This window comes from Rhinopithecus roxellana, chromosome 1 (assembly GCF_007565055.1).
Source record: "Rhinopithecus roxellana isolate Shanxi Qingling chromosome 1, ASM756505v1, whole genome shotgun sequence".
NCBI classification, from domain to species: Eukaryota; Metazoa; Chordata; class Mammalia; order Primates; family Cercopithecidae; genus Rhinopithecus; species Rhinopithecus roxellana.
The window spans coordinates 105662210-105686080 of record NC_044549.1 but is presented as its reverse complement, the minus strand read 5'-3'; the positions used below and the strand labels follow the sequence as shown (position 1 = coordinate 105686080).

The following is a 23871-nucleotide window of genomic DNA, read 5'->3' as shown; positions in this document are numbered from 1 at the left end:
GAAAGTTGAGGAATGCTGTTTTACCCCTGTGTATTATAAAGAAAATAACTAGAATTACTTTAGTCTTCAGATTTTCTCCCTATTAATTCTGTATCTTGAGAGGTTTCTTTTTTTTTTTTTTTTTTCTTTTCTTTTCTAGCAAATGCATTCTTTTGCATTAAGATGGTCACAAGGGAAAGCCCTGTGGCAGAACCTGGTACCTTACCAGAGGAAATTACCTTAGAATAAGATGGAGACCCCAGCTCCCCTTAAAGGCAGACCTTGAAATCAAATAGAGTCAGCTATACCTATCACAATTCGTGGATATAAGAAGCCCATAGACTCTCTTGTTTACACTGTAGGCTTTTTCCTAATAGGGTTGCATTTGTTATTGCATTTACCCTTCTTGGCCTGGAAGTAGAGGGAGATCAATTACAAAGAGTATCTTTGACCACTTCCAGCCATAGGGTACTAACATCAGACATAAGTTGCAAGCAGGTCACATTTTAGGCTAGATGGGGCTAGCTGAAAGTCAGTGTGATGAAAACCCAAGGGCACTATCCCACATGTCTCAAATGATTGGCAGGGGCTAACATGTTAGTAATTCTCGGTTTTGTGCACTGAGATATCTAAGACCTATGGCATTTTTTTTCCCATTTATAAAGCTCCTATAATTCCTAATAGGTGAATGTTTGAATAGATGCTGGAGAAATTACACTGGAAAACCCCAGCCCTAGATTTAGATAAGATCAATCATATAATATTCCCCAAATTAATTCAGGTTGAATTAAGCATGTAATATAAACTCAGTGAATTACAAAAAGCAACATTTTGTGTAGGATTGATCAGATTTTAAATACAGTGAAACTTCATTATATATAATAGATCTAGACCCTCCCAAACATTTTCCCATCCCATAAAGAATTATTAATTAAATGAAATGCTTATAGAGCAATGATTCCTCCTCAGAAAAATTTCCTTATAAACAAACAGCTCCAAACCAGGGGTGCCTGAGCTAGATTTTAAAGTTATAAAGAAGTTTCATTGTATTTTTAAAACCTTTTTAATGGGTGTATTTGGACAAAAGTAATCAACCCCCTTTTCACATTTTATGATGTGCAGTTATTACATTGCTTTTTACATGTGGAAAAGTGAGCCTGCATTTATTTTTTTTAAATGCAGTTATTAAAACATTTTTGTATTCCCCATCAATGAAAATTTTCAGTGTGAACAAATGGTGAATCATAATCAAGACAGTTCAGTGCTTATTTTCTGTAGGTTTTAGCAAAAAAATTTATAAACCACAAAATATTTATACATCAGGATGGTAAATTTACATAAAGAAGATTGCAGATTTAATATTTTCCATTGTCTCTGTTCTGAGTGCCATGCTTGTAACATTGATAGGAAGTGGACACTAGGCAACTGGTATTAAAAGTTCATTTTTTTACTGAAAAATTCAGGTACATTAGCCATTTGTTATTTTATAGTGGACTGTTTTAATGTTTATTGTTATTTGTTGGCAAAATAAAAGTGCCTTAAGTTAAAAGTTTGTTTTGAGATCCATTAAATAAATCAGTATCATCAGTTTATAATGCATTTATTTACAAGTCCTTTTATTTTGCATGTTCATTGTAAATTTAATACTGTAAATGTATTCAAATTCATTTACATGCCTATGGCTGCCTTTGATTAAACTTCTTTCAAAAAATAAATTCTGCCCACGTTTATTTCATGTCAGATTACTTGAATATACGTTGCTGCATAATCACTACCAAGTGGATTCTTTGCTGTGCATTTGTATATCCCAGAATCAGAGGTTTGGGGATTCTGAATGACTAGGGTACCTTGTAAGTGAAGCTGCTCGCTTCCATGTGTCCTCTCTTTACTTGCTGTTGAGAGAAGGGAGTGGTCAGGCATCTCCCACGTGATTTCTGGCTTGGGAACGCCCAGGGCCACACAGTGGAGCTGAAAGGCTGCCCCTGTCCTGGTGACAATACTTCTGGGTGGACGATTTGTAATTCGGGGAGGGTAGGCTACAATCATTACTGGAACAGTAATCAGTGTATGACCAACACTATTTTGAGCCTTACAGATATAGTTGCCTCTGTCATAAGCTGTTGCTTCTTTGATGACTAATGTGCCATTGTCATGCAATATGTATTTCCCATTAATTTGAGGCCTGTCTACTACATAACCACTTGGCATAGTCCATTTGATATTTGGCTTAGGGATTCCATCAGACACACAATGCAGTGATAGAGACTCTCCACTGATGCCTTTTACTGTCCCGGGTGCATATGTAAGAATAACTGGCTTCTGGCCAATTTCTAATATGACTAATTTCTCAATATAGCCAACTTTATTCCTAGCTGCACAGCGATATTTTCCTGCATCCTCCCGAGTTGTTTTATAAATGATGAAAGAACCATTGCTTGCTATCAGATACTGATAGCTTTGTGGTCCATTGGAAAATCGTGTTCCATTTGGTAAAATCCAGATTATTTCAGGTGGTGGGTTACCATCAACAGAGCAATTCAATGCTGTGGACTTTCCCAGTTGGGCAACTATTTTTTCATTAAATGGATTTCTGAATGTCGGTCTTCTCAGCATTTCCAGTACTTCTAACTGTACCACCAACACGCTCTCTCCACCTTCATTTCGGGCCACACAGATAAAATCGGCTGAATCTGAAAGCCTCACATTCCTAATTTCCAAGGTTCCATTTTTATAGACTGTGATTCTGCTTCCATAGTATGGGGCTGTGAGGAAAATACTGTCTGGCATGATCCACATGACTTCAGGAGATGGTGTCCCTTCAGCTCTGCAGTCAAAGTGTTTTTTGGAATGTCTCACGGCTGTGGCTTTAATAACAGTTCTGTTTGTATACAGTCCATTGATTAATGGAGGTTTAGAGACAACATCCAGTTTGTACATTTTGGTGTCATCCCCACTGGGATTTCTGGCTACACATACGTACTCTCCAGAATCGAGCAGTTTCACTTTGTTGATGGTCAAAGACCCATTGACATGAAATGTGTACCTATCAATGGAGAAGGAAATCATGTCGTTGGAAGGCAGCAACCAAAATATTTTTGGTTTGGGATCGCCAGTGACCTCACAGTCAAGGACAGCTGTGTCTCCAGCTTTGATTCTCTTGTTGGTTTTGTTACCCTGCCTTATCCGGGGAGCAGCCGTTATAACTGTTAAGTGGACCTTCATTTCATCCTTCCCTAGGGTGTTCTGGGCATAGCAAGTATAATCTCCTTCCTCTGCTACCCCAACTTTGTTGAAGTATAAAGTTCCATTGTTGAAAAGGGTATATCTCCTGGTCCTGTGGCCACTGTCATCGGCTTGCATTGCATTGTTGATCATGGTTCCATCGGGCAAACTCCAAGATATCTCTGGCATTGGAGAGCCAGAAGCTTTGCAATCTACTTGGAAATCTTTCCCATGGAGCACTTGCTTTCTAAAATACTGCTTGTGGTCAATTTTGGCAGGTTTCAGTCTTAGGCTGACATACATCAGTATCAGATCATCACCCATTTTGTTTCTTGCCACACACAAGTAGACACCACTGTCTTTTTCTGTTACTGATCCAATAAACAGGGAACCATTTGGGTAGACGTGGATCTGGCTGCCCATTCTAAGGAGAAAAGAGATTCATTTGAGTGTGCAGCTGTTAGTAATGAGGGAAACTGTTTTACTCAGAATTGTCTCCCTCTGCCCCAGCTTTATTGAAGCATGACCAATGAAAACTGTGTATCTTTGAAGTGTAGAACATGACATTTTATATATCATATATACACATATGCATTGTGAAATGACCATGATTAACTGGCATATCCATCACCTCATAGTTACCTGTTTTTGTGTAATTAGCTTTAAATCGTTGCAATAAAAATTAAAATTACTACCAGCTTATTGTCTTTTAAATCATTTGCTGAAAGATGAAATTATCTAATTGAACAGGTACAGTTTAGTGCAAATAAGTAGTATTTCTCAGATGGAATTCAAACGAATCTCCCTTGCACAGTAATTTTTAAAAAAAAATCTTAATGATGAGGGACGTGCTAGAAATACGGGATTTCTAGACACCATGACTTCCTTGACCATTTCACATATCAAGTAAACTAATTGGATCCATAAACATGGTCATTTTATAATATATATAGGTAAGGAAAAAGCAAACTCAGTTTCTCAGGAAAGATGGCAGATGATACTTTCTAAAAAGTTATTAGTAACAAAACAATTATTGAATAATTTGGTTAGAAAATATATTCTACTTTGGCTGGGCACAGTGGCTCTTGCCTGTAATCCCAGCACTTTGGGAGGCCAATGTGGGCAGATTACTTGAGGGCAGGAGTTTGAGACTAGCCTGGCTAACATGGTGAAACCCCATCTCTATTAAAAATACAAAAAATTAGCTGATCATGATGGTACATGCCTGTAATCCTAGCTACTCGGGAGGCTGAGGCATGAGAATCGCTTTCTAGTCTGGGTGACAAAAATGAAACTCTGTTTTAGAAAAAAAATAATTTTACTTTGTTATAAAGAGAATACCAATGCAGGGTTCCTTAGAAGGTTGTTGCAGCATCTGCCCTCTATGGGCAGCTGTAGAGTGACTGGTTTTTGCACTAGGTTGATACCAAATATAACCACCAGGTGGCAGATCTTTCCTGGTAAAACTAAATCTAGTTTTTCAGAAAGATCGATGGAGACTGAATTGGTGCTAAAAGTGCTATCAGGGATACCTATAGGAGAAAACGTCTTTCTTATTTTTGGGCAACATGGGCTAAGCAGGTAGATAAAACTGGAGAGAAAAGTAAAAACTTTTCATAGCATAAGTGCTAACCAAGTCAAATAGTCTCAAGTCAATTTTCTCTCTCTCATTTTCTATTTACCTATTTATATTTTTTGAGACAGGTTCTCACTCTGGAGCCCCAAGCTAGAGTGCGTGGTGAGATCACGGCTCACTGCAGCCTCGACCTTCCAGGTTCAAGCAATCCACCAACCTCAACCTCTGAGTAGCTGGGATTACAGACACATCTCACTATGCCCTCCTAATTTTTTTTATTTTTTGTACAGACAGAGTCTCACTGTGTTGCCAAAGCAGGTCTCCAACTTCTGGGTTCAAGTGATCCTCCCGCCTTGGTCTCCCAAAGTGCTGGAATGACAGGCGTGAACCACCACGCCCAGCCATCAAGTCATTGTTATTCTCCAGCAAAGGTAAGTATGGGAAGTATTATAGTAAAATATTAGAAAAAGTGTTTTTTTTTTTTCCAAGTATGGAAGGAACTTCTCTGGCATATAAACCAAGGTAAAATCAACACGAATACACTTAAGAGGAAGGGAAACTGCCAGGTACTTTGCACTGGTTGTTTAATCTTGAAGTAATTCCCTCACGATACAGCTGAAAAATCGGTATTTAGAGAGATTTAGTAACTTGCCTTAGGTCACAGGGCTGGTTCTCAAGCCTTATGCTTTCCACCATGCTATACTGGCATTCTTTCTTAATGCTTTCTAAAAGCATTGGTTCTTAAACTTGGCTAAACATTAAAATCACTTGTGAAGTTTAAAATAATACTGATGTCTGGGTCTAACCTCCAGCATTTGACTTAATATGTGTGGAGCATGGCTTAGACATCAGGATTCTTAAAATTTTCCAGATTAAAGGTTTCCATGTGCAGCAAAGAACCACTGTTCTAACTTGGTTCTCAATGAAGATCCCTCATAACTGCATCAGAATTACATGAGGCCAAGTTTAAGATGCGTATTTCCTGGCTTTGGTTTCCTGAAATTCTGCTTCAATAGGTCTCACCAGGGATACAGAAACCTACTCTTTAACAAACTTCCCGGCTAACTTATAAACAATTAAGTTTGAAAACAAGCATCAAATTTTAGCAACAAAATCACCTGGAGGGCTTTTAAGAACAGATTGCTTATTAAAACAAAATCCGAGCTCCTGATTCAACAAATTCCCAGACAATGCTAAGCCTGCTGGTAGGGGGTCTTCCCTTGGAGAAACACTGGCTTAGAGTGATATCCCCTACACCCAAGATCTGATGCAACTGAAGATTGTGACATAGAAGAGACAGAACTATTGATGCTTCTTTTTATAAACTAGTATTTTTGAGAGAGATAATTTACTTCTGAAAATAGAAGGTTTTTCAGAGTAAAAGAGAATTCTTAATAAAGATTAATGCAGAGGCATCTTCAGCCTCTCCAAAGCACAAAACTCACATTTCATAACTGAGCATTTAAAAATTATAAATCTAAACAAATTTCAATTTAGGTGATTTTTGACGACATTTGAAAAACTTGAAAATTAACATTTACTTTTGAACTAAAGATCACAGGTTAAATTTATTAGCTGTATTCAGTATCAACTCATGTTATTAGAAAAAAATCTTCAACTCCTAAGCATGAGTACAAATTCACATTTACTATGTGTAATTTTTCTTGCATGGATGTTTTCTATTAATGAATAAACAGATATATAAGATGGAAATTCTCATCTTTTTTTGTCATGTAATGGAAAAACCATTGTATAAAGTCATGCCAATTGCAAAAATAAAAACCTCATAAGCTATAATTATTGATTTTTGAAGATGTAATTTAATTTATATAGAAAGCCAGCTATAAAATGAATATTGAGGCTAGGCATGGTGGCTCATGCCTATAATGCCAGCACTGTGGGAGGCTGAGACGGGCAGGTCATGAGGTCAGGAGATCAAGACCATCCTGGCTAACATGATGAAACTCCATCTCTACTAAAATACAAAAAATTAGCCAGGTGTGGTGGCGGGTGCCTATAGTCCCAGCTACACAGGAGGCTGAGACAGGAGAATGGCGTGAACCTGGGAGGTGGAACTTGCAGTGAGCAGAGATAATGCCATTCCACTTCAGCCTGGGCGACAGTGCAAGACTCCATCTCAAAAAAAAAAAAAAAAAAAAAAAAAAAAAGAATATTCATATGCTTATAACAGATCAGAGAAAGTGTGTATTTGTATATAGTGTCTCATCACATCAGAGTGTGGGGGCCTGAATACATCTCACCTGGTGGAGGTCTTAATATTGTGACTTTCACAAAGTGCTTTGTAATTTTAGGAAAGAAAAAATTAAGTACTGATTATAATGAAGTTTAAAATGTCAAATAGGGGACTCTGACGAGTAAAATAATGGAGTGTCTCTCTCCAGAATCTTGACTGCATCACAAAAATCCCCTTCTCTGTTTTGTATAGAGAGAGTATGAATATATTTATACAATTATTATTTTTTTTTGAGACAGAGTCTCACCCTGGTGCCCAGGCTGGAGTGCAGTGTGCAATCTCGGTTCACTGCAACCTCCACCTCCCACGTTCAAGCAATTCTCCCACCTCAACCTCCCAAGCAGCTGGGATTACAGGCACCTGCCACCATGCCCAGCTAATTTTTTTTTGTTTTTTTTGTACTTTTAGTATAGATAGGGTTTCACCATGTTGGCCAAGCTGGTCCTGAACTCCTGATGTCAGGTGATCCACCTGTCTCAGCCTCCCAAAGTGCTAGGATTACAGGAGTGAGCCACCATCCCTGGCCTACAGTTACTATTTTAAAACTTTACCTAGCATGGAGATAAATGAGATTTTTTATTTTGCCTAAAATATAAAAACCCCAAGAAGTTGATGCTTTGACTTAAGCATGTGAAAAGAATGGTTTTCATATTCAAATGATCTCAAAAGATTAGGTTTTTTCGAGAGAGTTTCCTTTATGTCCAAAGTCTATGGGCACTCTGAAACTGCTGCTGGCCTCACTGTCACTTTTTCCATTTCAGAAGCTGTACAGCTAAATAGATAAAGCAGATAATTCCAACCCAAAAGTATAGACTTACCTATGCTGCTGGTCGACCACAGCCTTGGATGGTAACCTCCACATTATTTGGGGTTTGGGTTCCCCAGTAGCTGAGCAGTTCAGTAGTAATTTGTCCCCAAAATTCACTTCAGTCCTTTTCTGAGATGCAACTTCTATCCTGGGGCTGGTCACTCGCTCTTCTATTGTAAGCATTACTACTCTTCGCTCCGAACCAGTGGTACTGGTAGCGATGCATTCATAAGTGCCCCTGTCTGAAGAGGCTAGGTTTCTTATATACAAAGTCCCATTTGAAAATAAGAACAACTTGGAATTGGTAAACTGTAATGGTTTAACTTCAGTGCCATCAGAGAGGACCCAGTAAATGCTGGGCTCAGGAGTTCCTTTTGCAGTACAAGGCAGTTTTAAACTTTCACCCCAAGTGCCTACAATGACTTGCTTCTTTTGCTCTAGAATAACAGGTGGTGCTGCAATGACTTGTATTTTAACCAGCAGTGAATCCTGGCCAGCTGGGTTGCTGGCTACACATTTGTAAAAGCCACGGTCATAAATACTGAGATTGTGGATGACCAGTGTTCCATCAACTGTCACCATGGCCTGCCTACTTCCCTGGGATGATTCTGAGACCACTGTTTGGTTTGCAAGAATCCAGGTAACTGTAGGGTTTGGCCTACCTTCTGCTCTGCACTTCAGTTCCACAGTGCTTCCAGAATGAACTGTGATCTCTTTGGTACGTCTCTCCAGGATCCTGGGAGGATAGGAAACCACAGACAAGGTGACACGTAGGTGATCTGTGCCAAACAGATTGGATGCGGAACACAAGTATTGTCCACGGTCCTGAATTTCCACCTGCTGGATGGACAGGGTACCATTGGGGAGAACCTCCACCCTGCTATTCTGTTTCCTCTTAGATAAATCAAGTCCTGAGAAGAAAAAAGAAAATTATTGCTATAGGTCATCAAAGTTTAGATAGAAAACATAAAGCTATATTTTTGGGGCCTACTAAGAATACATTTAAATTAAAATGAAAGCCCAGCCCTGTGGCTCACTTGTATAATCCCAACACTTTGGGAGGTTGAGGTGGGAGGATCACTTGAGCCCAGGAGGTCAAGACTAGCCCTGGAAACATAATGTGACCCTGTCTCTATAAACACAAAAAATAAAATTTTAGCTAGGTGTGGTGGTGTGCATTTGTCGTCCCAGCTACTCAGGTGGCTCAGATAGGAGGATCGCTTGAGCCCCTGGAGACATGATTGCACCACTGCACTCCATCCTGGGTGACAGACATCTAGTCTTAAGATTGCTAAAATTATTCCTGGATTTTATTTTATTTTATTGAGATGGAGTTTCACTCGTCGCCCAGGCTGGAGTGCAATGGCGCGATCTTGGCTCACTACAAACTCTGCCTCCCAGGTTCAAGCAATTCTCCTGTCTCAGCCTCCCGAGTAGCTGGGACTACAGGCACCCACCACCACACCTGGCTAATTTTTGTATTTTTTTTAGTGGAGATGGGGTTTTACCATGTTGGCCAGGCTGATCCTGAACTCCTGACCTCAGGTAATCTACCTGCCTCGGCCTCCCCAAAGTGCTAGGATTACAGGCATGAGCCACCGTGCGCAGACTGGATTTTTTTATTCACATAATTTTAAAGTCAGATGGTTCAACACAATAACCATTCTCTCTTTTTCAAATCATATTACTTTGAATCAGCTTTTGAGGCATTCTAGAAAATGATCTTAATTAACATATTTTAAGCCCTTCTAATGAGTGAAAATATGCCAGTGTCAAATGAGGATATTTATAGTTTCTGTGTCTTAGAAAAATTTGAAACTGATATTGATTCTTTGGGTGTATAATCCCAAAACATAACAATCTTCTTCTTGTTTTCTAACAAAAACTGAGTGTAAAGAAAAAGTTTCAATACCTGATGGGACTCTGGTCCAACGAATGGTGGGCAGGGGATTTCCAACAGCTTCACAGGGAAGAAAGGCATCTGAGTTAGCTGGAATAGTAAAACTTGCAGCTTTACCTCCAACTATTCTGGGCTTTTCAAATATATTCCTAGACGAAGAGTCAAAGGGAAGGAGTTTGGAAGTTGTTGCTTCTTGAACTAGTTTCTTATCAAAGTCACTCTTCTGTTCATCCCAATCTGAAGCAAGAGTGGCGACCTCTGGCAGGCCTGTAGTGGTCAACATGCTTACTTCTGGCTTTTTGACTTTTTCAGCAATTTCTGAGTATAGTTTGTGCCAAAACTGTTTTTCTGCCCAGGGAGATGGAGTTAATTTAGAATTCTGTGATTTAACTGTTATTAGTGCTGGCATGGGAGTAGAATGTAACAGATTAGAGTAGATGAAGTGAGTGGTTCCAATTGTGAACTTGGCATTTGGGTGAGCCTTGGGAGATGTTGCAACCTCTGCTACTAATTGCTGTGATTTAGCATTGTGCCTTGAGGGTTCGTGCAGCTTGACCCCTGCATTTGTCATAAGCCCGGAAATGGGAGTTTCCATGTTGTCAGTAACCGCTCTCTGAGTAAAAGGAGGGGAGATGGGAACTGGCATTAGAGTAGCACTGCTGCTCAGGAATGGTGGCATGGTTGAGTGTCTAATGATTGCTTTCCTAGTTGTGGTACTCTGGTGTGATTTGCTGGACAATGTTGTTTCAGAAGGAATTGTGCTCTTCAAAGTCTGAATACTCCCTTGGGCTAGTTCTTCAATCACATCTGTCAGATTAAGAGTTCTTGAATGAAAACTGATTGTGCTTGAAATTCCAGTTGTGTTTTCTGGTGGGGAATGAGTGAATGCAGAGACACTAGGCTTGACTGAAATTTCAGCTGTGGTTAAAACAGGAGGCGTCATAGCAGTGGAAGTAGTGAAGCCAGAACTCTGGTCTGGAGAGATGTATGGGTCAGTCCTGTTCTTTTGAGGTTCCTGTTCTCTTTGTACTGTTTGTGCTCTGGATCTCTCTGTTTGCGTTTCGTAAGTGATGACAGATGCAGGGAAGGTAGGAGTTGTTGCTGGTATTGCTGTTTGCGTTGATATGATGCTTATTGTACTTGAGTCTTTGCTTATATTAGGGAGCATAGAGTTAAGGGGTGGGAAGGGAAGCTCCTTCATTGTTGGAAGACTTCCAGAATTGTGTGTTTTGGTGGTAGTGTGGTGAGTTGTAGTCAAGGCATTGGATGGAATTTGCATCACACTTGCTGAAAGTGTGGTGAAATAGAAGGGGGAGACTTTGCCTCTGGGTAAAGCAGATGTTTTAGGAAGTATCACAGCTGTGCTTTTTTGTAAACTAACTTTATATTGATTCCTTAATCTGCCTTTTGGGTTATGGTTATTTACAAAGTTCTGATGCCAGGGAATTTTCCTTCTTGAAAACCTTGTAGTGGCTATAATAGTCATGGGTGGCTTGGTGATAGCATCTGAAAGTGACGATGTAATCACTGAATCTCTTTTAGCTTCATTGGTGCTAGACACATGTGGGTAGCTGGCATTTACTTTGTGGGTTTTTTCCATGGGTATGGATGTTGGGGCATACATCATGACTGCACCAGTTGGAGTCACTTGGGAAATTTCAGTACTGAAATATTTTATTGTTGGTGTTGTTTTCTCACTATCTACATTGGGTTTGTTCTCAAGTAGTAATAGTGGATTCTGGACTAGAGTTGTAGACTCTTCTGTTGGGACTCTGGTAATGTCATTTTTGGGGAAGGTGATGGGAGCAGCACTTGGAAAAGACAATGCTGCTGTAGCAGTGGCGAGCCTCTCCCCAGGAAGACAGGACAGGCATGTCACATTGAACACTGTGGCTGAGAATGCAGTAGTGCTTTTCTCAGAAGAACTGCTGGTTGTTGACCTGAAAATGCTGTATCTATGCCGTCGGAGAACTGGAGTTCTATATGGGCTGATAATCCGCCCCCTTCCACCAATTTTCCTCCACCTCCCAAAGCGTCTGAACAGCGGGATGTTAACTGTACTATTTCTAGGGATCAGAAACTGAGAATGAGCAGCTCTGTGTGGATCTAAAGGGAACGTGGAGGTGCTAAGTATTTGAGTAGTGTGAGAATAGAAGTGATTGTGCCTGGGCCCACTAACTTCTCTTACAGATGTCTGATGACTATTTGTGGTATTTACTGACTGTAATAATACTTTGTTGGTGGTGCTATTAAGCATTTTGACATTGACATCTTTGATCATAGTCCTCGCTGTTATTGGGGGTGCTCTTTGGAAATGCTCCCTTCCTCTTCCCATCTGGTCAGAGTCCTGAAATTCAGTTGCTCCAGGTAGTAGTGGAAAGACAGTGGATGAATGTTGATTGGGTGTGCCTTGCATTTGGCTTGACATGGTTGGGTTTATATTCTTTGACATGGCTATAGTTTTAATAGCAGTAGATAGTTTGAAATCTATGGGTTCTTCAGGTGGTAGTATTTGTGAACTCACAACAGGAGAGAATTCTGTGCCAGAAGTTATGTTTGTCATAGGACTATCAGATATTGTTCTGGAGTCAGCAGTCACTGTCCTTGCTAGAAGGTTCGAAGTTTTAGTGGCCAGGACCATAGATTCCTCATGTAGAGTAAGCATGCCTGAGGAATCGTCTTCTTCACCAGGTATGTTTGGGAGTTGGGTGACCATTGGGGGTGGGCTCACTGTGGTATTTTCTCGCTTCTCTGGCACAGCGTTCTTTTTAGCTTTCTCCAACAGTGCTGCCCAGTGTTGTGGGTCAATTCTCCTAGCAGAGGGAGGGAAATGCCTCCTATTCTCCCTAAAACGTCTATGCGTTGAATCTCCACGTCGCTGGAGTATTAATTCCTGATAGTTTTGCTTCTTACTTGTGCTTGAGGTGTGTTTTCCAACCTCAGCCTCCATCAGAACAGATGTATGGAGTGGTGCACCTGGTGGCCCCTTAAGATGAGCAATAGGATTGGACTCATCAAATCCAGATCCCTCTATTTCTGCATCATGCTCCAAGGGCCTTTGTCCTTTCATCTTGACTGAAATGTGGAAAATCAAAAAATCAACCCCTGATGGGTTGGCTGCCACACAGCGATAATAACCTTGGTCTTCTGGGGTGGCCTGTAATATTCTTAATGTTCCATTGTTAAGAACTTTCTTGTCTCTTGAAGACTGATAGAGCACAACGTTTCCTGGAAGAACCCAGCTAATAGAGGCATCTGGGATACCAGTAGAATGGCATGGAAGATCAAGAGTTTCACCAGTGAAAACTGTGTGATGAATCCCATTTCCCTGATAGGCTTCAACAGAAGGTTCTACCACAGTTATCCTATAGGTGAGAATATCTGCATCATCATAATTGCTGCTTATACAGTGATATATGCCTGTGTCAAAACTATCAGCCATCTGGAGTTCCAATTTTCCACTTTTGTCTATTAGTATCCGTCCATCCTCACTGACATAAGGGGCTCTCACTTTACTTCCATCAGCTAGAAGCCATTCCAAGTGTGGAGTGGGGTCTCCTTGGCCTGGGCAGTTCAGGCCAATGGTTCCACCTACCAAGACAGTATGTTCCAGCTTAGTATTATTATCCCTTGAAATCATAGTCCATTTGTGTTTCACTGGCCTCATCTCTGCTCTTGGTAAAGTGATTTGAGCATCACTGGAGTACTGGATCTGTAATGTACTGAGTGTGGTGGCAGTTCTGTTCAGCTGCAAGGAAATTTGGTCTTGCATTAACCAAGAGGGATCTGCTCTGAGATCTGCCTCTATGTTGGTAAAAATGTCTTCAGGCTTAGGAGCCACCTGCTTATATTTGTAATAGAGCTGTGGTGTTTCACTAAGCAAGCGACTCCTTTCTAGTATCAGAGGAGAATCACTGTACAAAGCCAGAACTTGCCACACTGGCTGAATGTGACCGTAATCTAGGTTGCATACCAAAAATGTTGAAAATGAAGTATTTAGCACGATGTAGTCATTTTCTTCAGTGAATGCAATGGGTGATATCCTTGAGGGCTTTTGAATACTACAGACCATGTTAGCTTCATTTCCAGACTGGTCTGTCATATTCAAAGTGAGGGAGCCAAAGGGTGCCATGAAACCTTGGAGAGAGATGAAAGCAGAACCACTGTCTTCCAGAATAGTCAGGCTCTTTGATTTCAGGGATGAGTCAATGGTTGGCTTGGCACACTGGAAAGCTGCAGCTGAGACCATAGCTAAGGGCTTGCCTTTAGAAGTCCTAGGGTTCATGCAAAGTGGACATTGCTGAAGACTAGAAGGACTTCTATCTTTTTTGCATTTTATTACATCTGGAAAATAATCACAATTGAGTTATCAGTTGTGACCTCTTTATGAATTGACATAAACATTTTGAAGAAATAGCTTTTGCTAGAAGCTGAAACAATTTGGAAATTTTAGTGTTCAATAGAAAGTTTTCTGATTTTTTGCTTCTGAATTGATTTTTTAAAAAGCTATTGTCTGTATACCCTGCTACAACATAATATGCATAGACACAGGATTTTGTCTTGTCTTATTCACTGCTGTATTTCCCATGTTCAGCAAATGACTGATATATATTTGGTACTCAGTAAATATTAGTTGAATGAGTCATATTTTTTATCTAGGGAAACCCATGTTTGTCAGTTTTTATTAATAACAGTTTAGTTCTATTTCTTCATGTTAACATTTTAAGATGACCACAGGACCTCATTGTTCTTTAAAAGAAAAGCTGTTTGTTAAAGGATCATTTATAATTCCTTGGATATCATTTAAAAACCCAAGTTTACTTCCATTATCCAAAAGAATATTGACTGAATTATAGGGTGTCTTGACCTGGTCTAACTTAGTAGCAATAGGAATTAAGAGAAGCAGATGGACGCAGGAGACAATGAAGCAGGTAGAACCAATCAATAGGAAGTGTGGATTGACTGAATATGGACAGTAACTAAAAGGAAGGGTCAAGGAAGACTCTGTTTTATGACTTTGGAAACTGGATGGTTGATGGTCCCCTTGGATGAGGTAGATGCACTGGAGGAGGTTCAGGTTTAAGTGGGAGGGAAGAAAATTGTGCCAAGGTAGTGGGGAGGCCCATTAAATGTCTGACATTCTGGCAAAGTCAGAGGTTGCAAGTCTTACAGTACTAGAACCAGCATTATAAGGACCAACATTTCTAAGTCATAGGTGCCTCATCTGTCAAATATTTGGATATCACATACCATTTAAAAGCGCTGCTGTGGTAAGCCTATTTAAAATGACTGGTCACTTGAATACTTGGTAAGAGGTATAGACTTTTCCCTTACACAAAATACAGCCTGAGACATCCATGCTCTTCCATGTAGTAGCTCTTATATGATGCACTGGAGACAGCACTTAACAAAAGCATTGCACTTCTTAGAAGATCTAATTTGTCAGAGTGGCTAGATAGGGTCTGTGTGCACATGTCCTCTCAAAGGCTTAAGAAAGTCACTCTGACCAAAGACACCAAACTCTTCTGTGTGTACTACAGTGTGACAGGTAATATCACAGATGCCTGGCTAGTCAGCATTCTTCAGCAAATTTTATAGTCTAAACCTATGCAGAGGAGGAGGCTGGCAAGTTGGAAAACCTTTGAACAATCATAAGAGTTGCCGCCCGGCTGGGCACAATAGCTCACGCCTCTAACCCTAGCACTTTGGGAGGCTGAGGCAGGCGGATCACCTGAGGTCGGGAGTTTGAGACTAGCCTGACCAACATGGAGAAACCCCATCTCTACTAAAAATACAAAATTAGCCAGGCATGGTGGCACATGTCTGTAATCCCAGCTACTCAGGAGGCTGAGGCAGGAGAATCGCTTAACCTGGGAGGCAGAGATTGCGGTGAGCCAAGATCGTGCCATTGCACTCCAGCCTGGGCAACAAGAGAAAAACTCTGTCTCAAAAAAAAAGAGTTGCCTCCCAATCACCCACTTGCCAACAAGCTGTATTCCTTTACCTACTTATCAGTACCCTGGGCTAAGACAACATGGCAGACTTCTGGCTTAATGAAACCTCATCATGGAATATGCTCACACCATGCTTATTATTGCTTGCACTCAGCCAGAGTTAGCAGGCCTTGGACATCACGTATTTTGCCTCAAATGCAAACCTGACCACGTCACCTCCATTCCCTCCATCACACTCGGTTCCAGCCCCATAGAAATCCTTTCCATTCCTCAACCCTGCCATGCCCAACTGGCTCTGGCATACGCTGTTCCTTCCATGTCCTGTACACTTGATGTCTTTCATCATGACCCAAGTCCTTACCAGTCATCCTTCAGAACCCAGTCTGAACAGCACTTCTTCTGGGTGAGCTCTCTGTTTTATAGTCTCCTGGTACCTTTCACTTCTCATATCCTACTTTCTCATTATTCACTGTTAGAATGACTTGTTTACTTATCTGTCTTCCTATGAAACTATAAACTTCATTCTTGTTCATCTGTATGTCCCCAGCCCTGGCCAATGGATGCTCAGGAAAGATCAGCAGAAGGAAGAAAAGCAGACAGGCAGGCCAGAAAAAGTGCCTAATTCTATGACCATGTTGTTTTGTTTGTTTTTTCACATTTCAACTTATAAATTGAGATGTGCCTTACAACTGAAGATGTTTTACAGTAACAGCTGACAAATTGGCAATCAGTGTAGCTATCACAGCTTTACACCTATAAAGATTGTCATAGATATTTATATTGCTTTCCATTGTATTACATGTATTGGTGCTATGACATATATTAAATTTGCCTTTAAAATGTTTTAACTAACACTATGATTTAGCATTAAAACAGGTTGTCAAGTATGTAGAAAAGAACGGAAACAGAGCAGCAAGACATAAATTTCATATCCATGAAATAAATGCTCATTAGAGAAACAGCCACAGATTCATTTTATAGAAATGCTGCATCAACAGCTTTGCGGAATCAAAGAATAGAAGATACCCACACGTAGATAAAGGAGTGTTACATTTAACTACTGAGATCGGTGCAAAAGAATTGCCGACCACATGCCAAGTGAGGCAACTGAAGGCATGAACAACTGTTGAATCTCTTGGAATCGATGAAAAATTTTCAAAGCATAAGAGGTTGATATGACTGACCCATGGGTCTTGTAAAAATTATCATTAAGTCATCTCAGTCAAAAGGAGAACACTTGCTTATTAAGACTGAAAGATGTTAACCCCTGGGGGTTTCATTATTTTACATATGTAGAGTTATGAATTGATTAACAACGGGGACACATTCTGAAAAATGCATCATTAGGCAATTTTGTTGTGCAAACATTATGGAGTGTGTACTTACACAAACCTAGATAGTATAGCCTACTACACACCTAGGCAATATGGTAAAGCCTACTGCTCCTAGACTACAGACTCATACAGCATATTACTCTACTGATACTATCAGCAATTGTAATACAATTTTAATTATTTATGTATCTAAACTTAGAAAAGGTAACATGTTGCACTACCTCTTTATGATGGCTATAATGTTACTAGGCAATAGTTTTATTTCGCCTCCATTATAAGTCTTATGGGAGGATCATCATACATGCCATCTGTTGTTGACTGTCAGTATGCAGTGTGTGATTACATGTGTGTGCATATGTATATGTACATATGACGTATGTATGAATGTATATATGATGTTTTTATACATATATGTAAGTTTGGGACATATTAAGACCACAGGTAAAGATAAATTAGACACTGGAAAAGCAAAAGACTTCTAATAGTAGTAATTATAACCAAATGTTATCCATTCAAGAACGGAAGTATAGGCAAACAACCCAAGTGGTGAAATGGTTATTCTGATGCAGATGGGGTGGGTGGAGAAGCAACCACACTTCTCAGAAGGGCCTAGCAGTGTGCTGGCTGGCTGAGAACCATCAAGCAGAAAAGGAAAGGAAGGGCTCCAGGCAGGGGCAGCAGCAGCTGTGAGGGGGTAAAACAGCTTGTAGTGTGGCAGAAAGTTGTCCACAGTTGTTAAGAGCAAAAAGTGCCTTTGTGCCTGGGATAGACGGGGCTGAGGGTTGGAGAGGAGGGAAAGGAGGTTGAGGATAGGCCAGCACCACACTAGGAAGACCTGGCTTGTAGCCTAAGGAGCATGAGATTTATTCTCTAAGCCAGGGATCAGCCACATTTTTATAAAGAGCCAGAGAGCAAGGACTTTTGGGCTTTGTGAAACAGTTCTCTGACACTACTTGACTGCCACAGTAGCCAAAACACAGCCACAGATGATGTGTAAATAATTCATTATTCTGGAATTATTTCTGAGATATTATTTTCTCTCCTAAATTACCCTGGCCTCTCCACTTCCTAATATAACACCTCCAGGCAGATTTCCTCCATTTAATTGGGACAAAAAAATAAATAAATAAACAGTATAGATACCTGGCTTCTCCTGTATCCAGTCAGACAACCACTTTATATGGCAATCACAGGTCCATGGGTTCCCATGCAGGTAAAGGCTTTCTAGGGTAGGCATATAGGAGATCATCTCTTGAGGGAGGGAGGTCAGGAAGTTATCAGACAAGTATAGGTACTTAATGAAAGAGATTTTAAATATCTGCAGGTAGCTCAAAGAGACAAACGTATCTGGATGGAGCTTAGTGAGCTGATTTCCTTCCAAGTGCACCAGGCGGAGAAAGTTGAGCCCATAAAAAACCTCTGGGTTTATAAACTCGATATTGTTGTGGTCCATGTGCAATCGCGTCAAGCTCCTGAGGCCATAAAAAGTATCTTTCTGAAGTTTTCGGACTTTGTTATAGCTCATTTTTAAGACCTATGAATTGAAAAAGAAGAACATATTTATGTTGTCAAAGGAATTTTCACATGAGGGAAAAGTCCTATCAATAACAAAACTTATGTTGAAATTAATTCAGTGCAATTTGTATACCTTCTTAGGATCCCAATTCAAATTAGTTGCAAATTAAATATGACAATATCAGAGAAATTAGAACACTCATGAACATTTGCCTATTGATATTAAGGAATTATATATATACACATATAATTATTTATACATATATATATAATTTTTTTTATTTTTTATTTTTTTTGAGACAGAGTCTTGCTCTGTCGCCCAGGCTGGAGTGCAGTGGTGTGATCACTGCACACTGCAACTTCCGCCTCCCGAGTTCAAGCGATTCTCCTGCCTCAGCCTCCTGAGTAGCTGGGATTACAGGTACCCACCACCACTCCTGGCTACTTTTTATAGTTTAGTAGAGACGAGGTTTCATCATGTTGGCCAGGCTGGTCTCAAACTCCCAATCTCAGGTGATCCGCCCACCTTGGCCTCCCAAAGTGCTGGGATTACAGGTATGAGCCATCATGCCCAGTCATGAATGATTGTTAAAATTTAAGATACATAAATGATATTGTGGTTATTTTAAAAAGATTTCTTAGTTTTGAGATATATATTGAAGTACTTACAGATGAATATTATGAAAATTTGGATTTGTTTCAAAATAATTGAATGGAGTGGAGAGTAGTGGGTAGGGGTGCAGGTAAGACATCTGCTATGAGTCCGTAAGTATTGCAGGTGGGTACTGGTCCATTAGGGTTCATTATATTATTCTCTCTACTTTTTTCCATGGTTGAAAATTTTATAACTTTTTTTAATCTTAGTATTTCAAGTAAATTAAGATTTCCTAAACATAAATTTTTCATAAGACAGACTATTGATTTTAATTTATTGAGCTATAGTTCACATGCCATAAAATCCACCTTTTAAAGTGTACAGCTGGCTGGGCATGGTGGCTCCCACCACACAGAGGCTGAGGTGGGCAGATCACTTGAGGCCAGAGCTCGAGAGCAGCCTAGCCAACATGGTGAAACCCCGTCTCTACTAAGAACACATATACACACAGAAAATTAGCTGGGCATGGTGGCACACACATGTACTCCCAGCTACTCAGGAGGCTGAGGCGTGAGAATCATTTGCACTTGGAAGGCGGAGGTTGTAGTGAGCTGAGATTGCACCACTGCACTCTAGCCTGGGTGACAGAGCAAGATTCTATCTCAAAAAATAATTTTAAAAAGTGTACAGTTTATTGGTTTTTAGTGTATTCATAGAGTTGTGCAAACATATCCATGGTCAGAAACTTCTAAAAAAAGTTTTTTGAGATGGAGTTTCACTCTTGTTGCTCAGGCTGGAGTGCAATGGAGCGATCTCGGCTCACTACAACCTCCGTCTCCCAGGTTCAAGTGATTCTCCTGCCTCAGCCTCTCCAGTAGTTGGGATTACAGGCATGTGCCACCACACCTGGCTAATTTTTTTGTATTATTTAGTAGAGACGGGGTTTCTCCATGTTGGTCAGGCTGGTCTTGAACTCTCAGCCTCAGGTGATCCATCCCCCCTCGGCCTCCCAAAGTGCTGGGATTACAGGGGTGAGCCACTGCTCCTGGCCTAAAGTTTCTAATAAACTTTGTTTTGTACCACAAAATAAAAACTGATACCCACTAGCAGTCATTTTTCCCATCCTTTCAGCCCTTCACAACCACTAATTTGCTTTGTTTCCATGCATTTGCCTATTCTAAACATTTTATATAATTGGAATCATACACTCTGTGGCATTGTGTCTGGGTTCTTTCACTTAGCAAAATGTTTTCAAGACCCATCCCTCTCATAGCATGTATCAGCCCTTCATTCCTTTCTTTGCTGAAGAGTATTCTACTGTATACATGCACAACACTTTAATCTATCATTGGTTGATGGACATTGAGGTGTCTTCTACTTTTTGGTTATGAGTAATATGACTAATTTTGAGTTGCAATTAAAATAATTTTGAATATTTCAATAGTGCTCAGGTAATTTCCAGTTCTCTTTCCAATTATAAGTTGAACATACTCTTTCTCCCATAAAGAAAAAAGAAATGCTAGGAAACACAATTTCTCATCCTATTTTCCTGACTTGGCCTGAACTGTCATATCTGTCGAAAATGCTTTTCTTGAATGCCAAGACCCCTAATAAGAAAAGGAAAAATACGTTGGTAACACAGAAGAGCTTTGCCCCAAATGTAACCTGGGAGTTCAATCTCCAACTCAATGTTCCTCAATATCCACTGAAAATTTGGTCGAGAGAATAAATATATGTAGAGAATTCTATAAAGGACATGCAATTCATCTATTCCTCCGAAGACATACATTCCAAATAGAGCCTGATTAACTAAATCAGCAGAATCACATAGCTACATTATACTCTATAGCTCTCCACCATGGTTATGACCTCCTTTACATAGCTCTGGTATATGTTAAAAGGCTCTATGAACACAGGTGCTTTACCTTTTACAAGGATATTATTGACTTTATTTTATGACACTGTATTTTATAAGGAGTTTTGTAAGACATTTCTTTCTGACTTAAAATCATACATGGCTGTGCTTTTCCTGAACAGTTTTCATTTCAATAGATGTCATGTATTGTTAGTGTCTCAAAAGCTTCAAGTCCTACTTATAGCAGACATAAAGGTCTCTATGTATGTATTTCCTCATGTTCCCTTTATTCTTATCTCTAGGCTTATTTTAGCTTTATACTTTCTCACTTACTTTTGTGATCATTCTTGCATGATTTTATGCATTCTTGGGAGTCCTTGTAACTTTAAAAAATTGTTTGAACAAGGTAGAACATGAGTAAGTAAATAAAATGAAACTGAAAACAGCACATTGATTTATATAAAGCTAATAATCTGTCTAAGATAGTCATTATTTTTAGGAAGCACATTCAATTCCCATATAAACATGACTAGAAGTATCCTTTTAGGATTAAATTTTGAAGGTTTATCATCTCTGAGTACTGACATTTTTTTTCTTGAGGTATTAGAAAACTTGCCTCAGAATTTTCTTATTATTCTAATTTCCATACACAGTTGCACAATTAAAAATCAGTTAACATTCTCCATTGATGTCTGCTTCTAATTTACAGAATGTTGATTTTTGTATTGTGTAGAGATAGGCAGCCTTGGAAGGTCTATCTCACAGGTCCCACCTTATCTCTTTAACCTGCCCCCTCTCTCCATCGGTCTCACCTGCAAGGCCTGCAAATCTGAGAAGGTCTTGTCAGGGATTGTGTGAATGCCATTGCTGTGAAGCATGAGCAACTCCAATTTGGTCAGGCCAGAAAAATCTGTTTCCATCAATCTAACCAAGCTGTTGTATCTGAAATAAAAAATGACATTCTAGGCATAAGCTAAGTCTGTCAACTAAAGTTCAAATGTCATAACCAAAATAAACACAAAAAAACCCAATACCTCTCTTTATAACTGTGCTCTATTGAGACAATCGAATGCTTGAAATACTGAAATTCACCAGATGCCACAGAAGATTGACTCTCTACCCAGTTCTTGCCGTTTCAGTTACAATCACCCACTTCACATTCTAGGAACTTGTCACATTTCTTCTCATTTTCCAACTGTTATATATATGCTGTTCCCTCAGGTTGGAACACCCTTGACCTCACCCTTTTCCATTTGTGAACACTTAATATCCAGCCTATTCTTTCATGACACTATCCCCTCACTCTCCCAGGTGGAATTTGTCAGCAGTGGTTAAGAAGCCTGGGCTCTGGAGCCCAGGCTTGGGCTTCTGGTTTGGGTATGATTTATGAGCTCAGGGTCAACTGAGAGTAGCTGTGCAACCCTGGGTAAAAATCAGCAGCCTTTCTGTGCCTCAGTTTCCTCATCTATAAAATGTAAATAATAGAACCCACTCCAAAGGGGTTATGAAGATTAAATGGATGCAGTGCTTAATCCAATGCCAGCACCTACTGAGCACAAACAATGTTACCTCTTAATAATAGTGACTGTCTCTAAGACACTTTGTATGCTCTGTTACAGTTTTTATTAACTGTACTGACCGTATATTTATCTTCTCTTTTTAACAATCAACACACCTCCTAGAAGTGAATATCTTACCACTGTATCCCCAGTGCATAGTACACGCTCACTAATGTCAAATAAATGATGTTAAGTCCAAAATGTGTTTTCAGACACACACATTTTTTCATGAACATTTAAAATACTGTCATATTTTTGCAAATTTAATTAGGCATCCATTTTAAATAAGTTTGTATGGAAACAAACCAAAGGGCCTTTAAAAAGGATATATATATATATATATATATATATATATATATATATATGTCTATTATATAGGCAGACACTTCCAGTTACCCTGCCATCTCTTATGATATATCATAACCCCAATAGTTAACAGAAACTATAACATTTTCCAGCAAAAATGTAGCCAGAATGAAGCTTTTTACCATCATGAGTCTCCCAACCTACCAAGAGGGACTTCAAATTCTAGAAGAACTTTCTCCTAAGAAAAGTTTACCAGGAAGTTTTCTTATTGCCCCCAACAAACAAAATTCTCATGAGCTCATTTCAGAAAAGAAATATTGTTAAAACAATTGTGATTCATCTCCCAAAGTCATAGATGTTTGAGGGACAAGTCACCACTGTGATTGATCCCTCTTTGAGAAGAGGAAACCCAGGGCCTCACACACCCTAAATTGATGCGTTCCACATTGGGCGGGATGCTGTCTGGGATGGAGGTCAGGTACCGAAATGTGCAGTGTACCTCCGTAGGCATATAACAGGCACAGCGGCGAGGACAGGCCCTGACCCCAGGTGTGGCGACCAGGCAGAACACAGCAAAGGAGACCAGCAAGCAGGTGATTCCTCTGCCTTTTACCTTCATCCTGAAAAAACATCACACCTCAGAGTTATAAAGAGTGGTGGAGCAAAGTCCCAGGACCACCACACAGTCACTCTGGGAATCTGGGAGACCTTCCTTAAGGGTCATAAGCGGCGATTCCATTCCATTTGACCCTTTGTGGTCAAATGCACTCTTTACAAAACCATAGCATATGCTGCTGGCCTCACACTGCGCTTCATATTCAAGTGGGATATTTACTGTTGTGAAAATTTCTTCACGGCTTCTCACTTCTTAATGAAAACCAGCAATCCCTATTACTCAGGCATTCATTAAAAGGGAAACTGGAAACCATAAGAAAGATATTATGACAACTAAAATATATAGAATTTAGTTTCCTTTATATACATTAATTCTTTTAGAGAATAACTTTCAAGAGA

General features: G+C 39.8%; 1 protein-coding gene across 2 annotated transcripts; it reads right to left on the bottom strand.

Annotated features, from left to right (window-relative positions):
• Positions 1 to 715: 715 nt before the first annotated feature.
• On the bottom strand, positions 716 to 23476 carry IGSF10 (immunoglobulin superfamily member 10). Of its 2 annotated transcripts, XM_010370588.2 has the most exons (6): positions 23283 to 23476; positions 21805 to 21934; positions 18171 to 18561; positions 9752 to 14083; positions 7850 to 8750; positions 716 to 3625 (listed from the first exon to the last, which is right to left on the bottom strand). In XM_010370588.2, exons 1-6 carry the CDS (start codon positions 23474 to 23476, stop codon positions 1717 to 1719), a joined length of 7857 nt encoding a protein of 2618 aa, XP_010368890.1. In that variant the 3' UTR covers positions 716 to 1716. The 2 variants fall into 2 exon arrangements, with proteins under 2 accessions (XP_010368890.1, XP_030784548.1); XM_030928688.1 differs by lacking the exons at positions 9752 to 14083; positions 18171 to 18561; positions 21805 to 21934; positions 23283 to 23476 and having other exon boundaries at positions 8502 to 8579.
• Positions 23477 to 23871: the final 395 nt, after the last annotated feature.

Bases quoted from the DNA above. Each gene is read 5' to 3' on its own strand.
- IGSF10 (XM_010370588.2), bottom strand. From the start codon at position 23,476: ATGAAGGTAAAAGGCAGAGGAATCACCTGCTTGCTGGTCTCCTTTGCT. The intron at 21,935-23,282 runs GTGTGTGAGGCC...TTTTTATTTCAG, and splicing joins GTGGAACGCATCAATTTAGG to ATACAACAGCTTGGTTAGAT. The intron at 18,562-21,804 runs GTGAGACCGATG...TTCAATTCATAG, and splicing joins CAGATTTGCAGGCCTTGCAG to GTCTTAAAAATGAGCTATAA.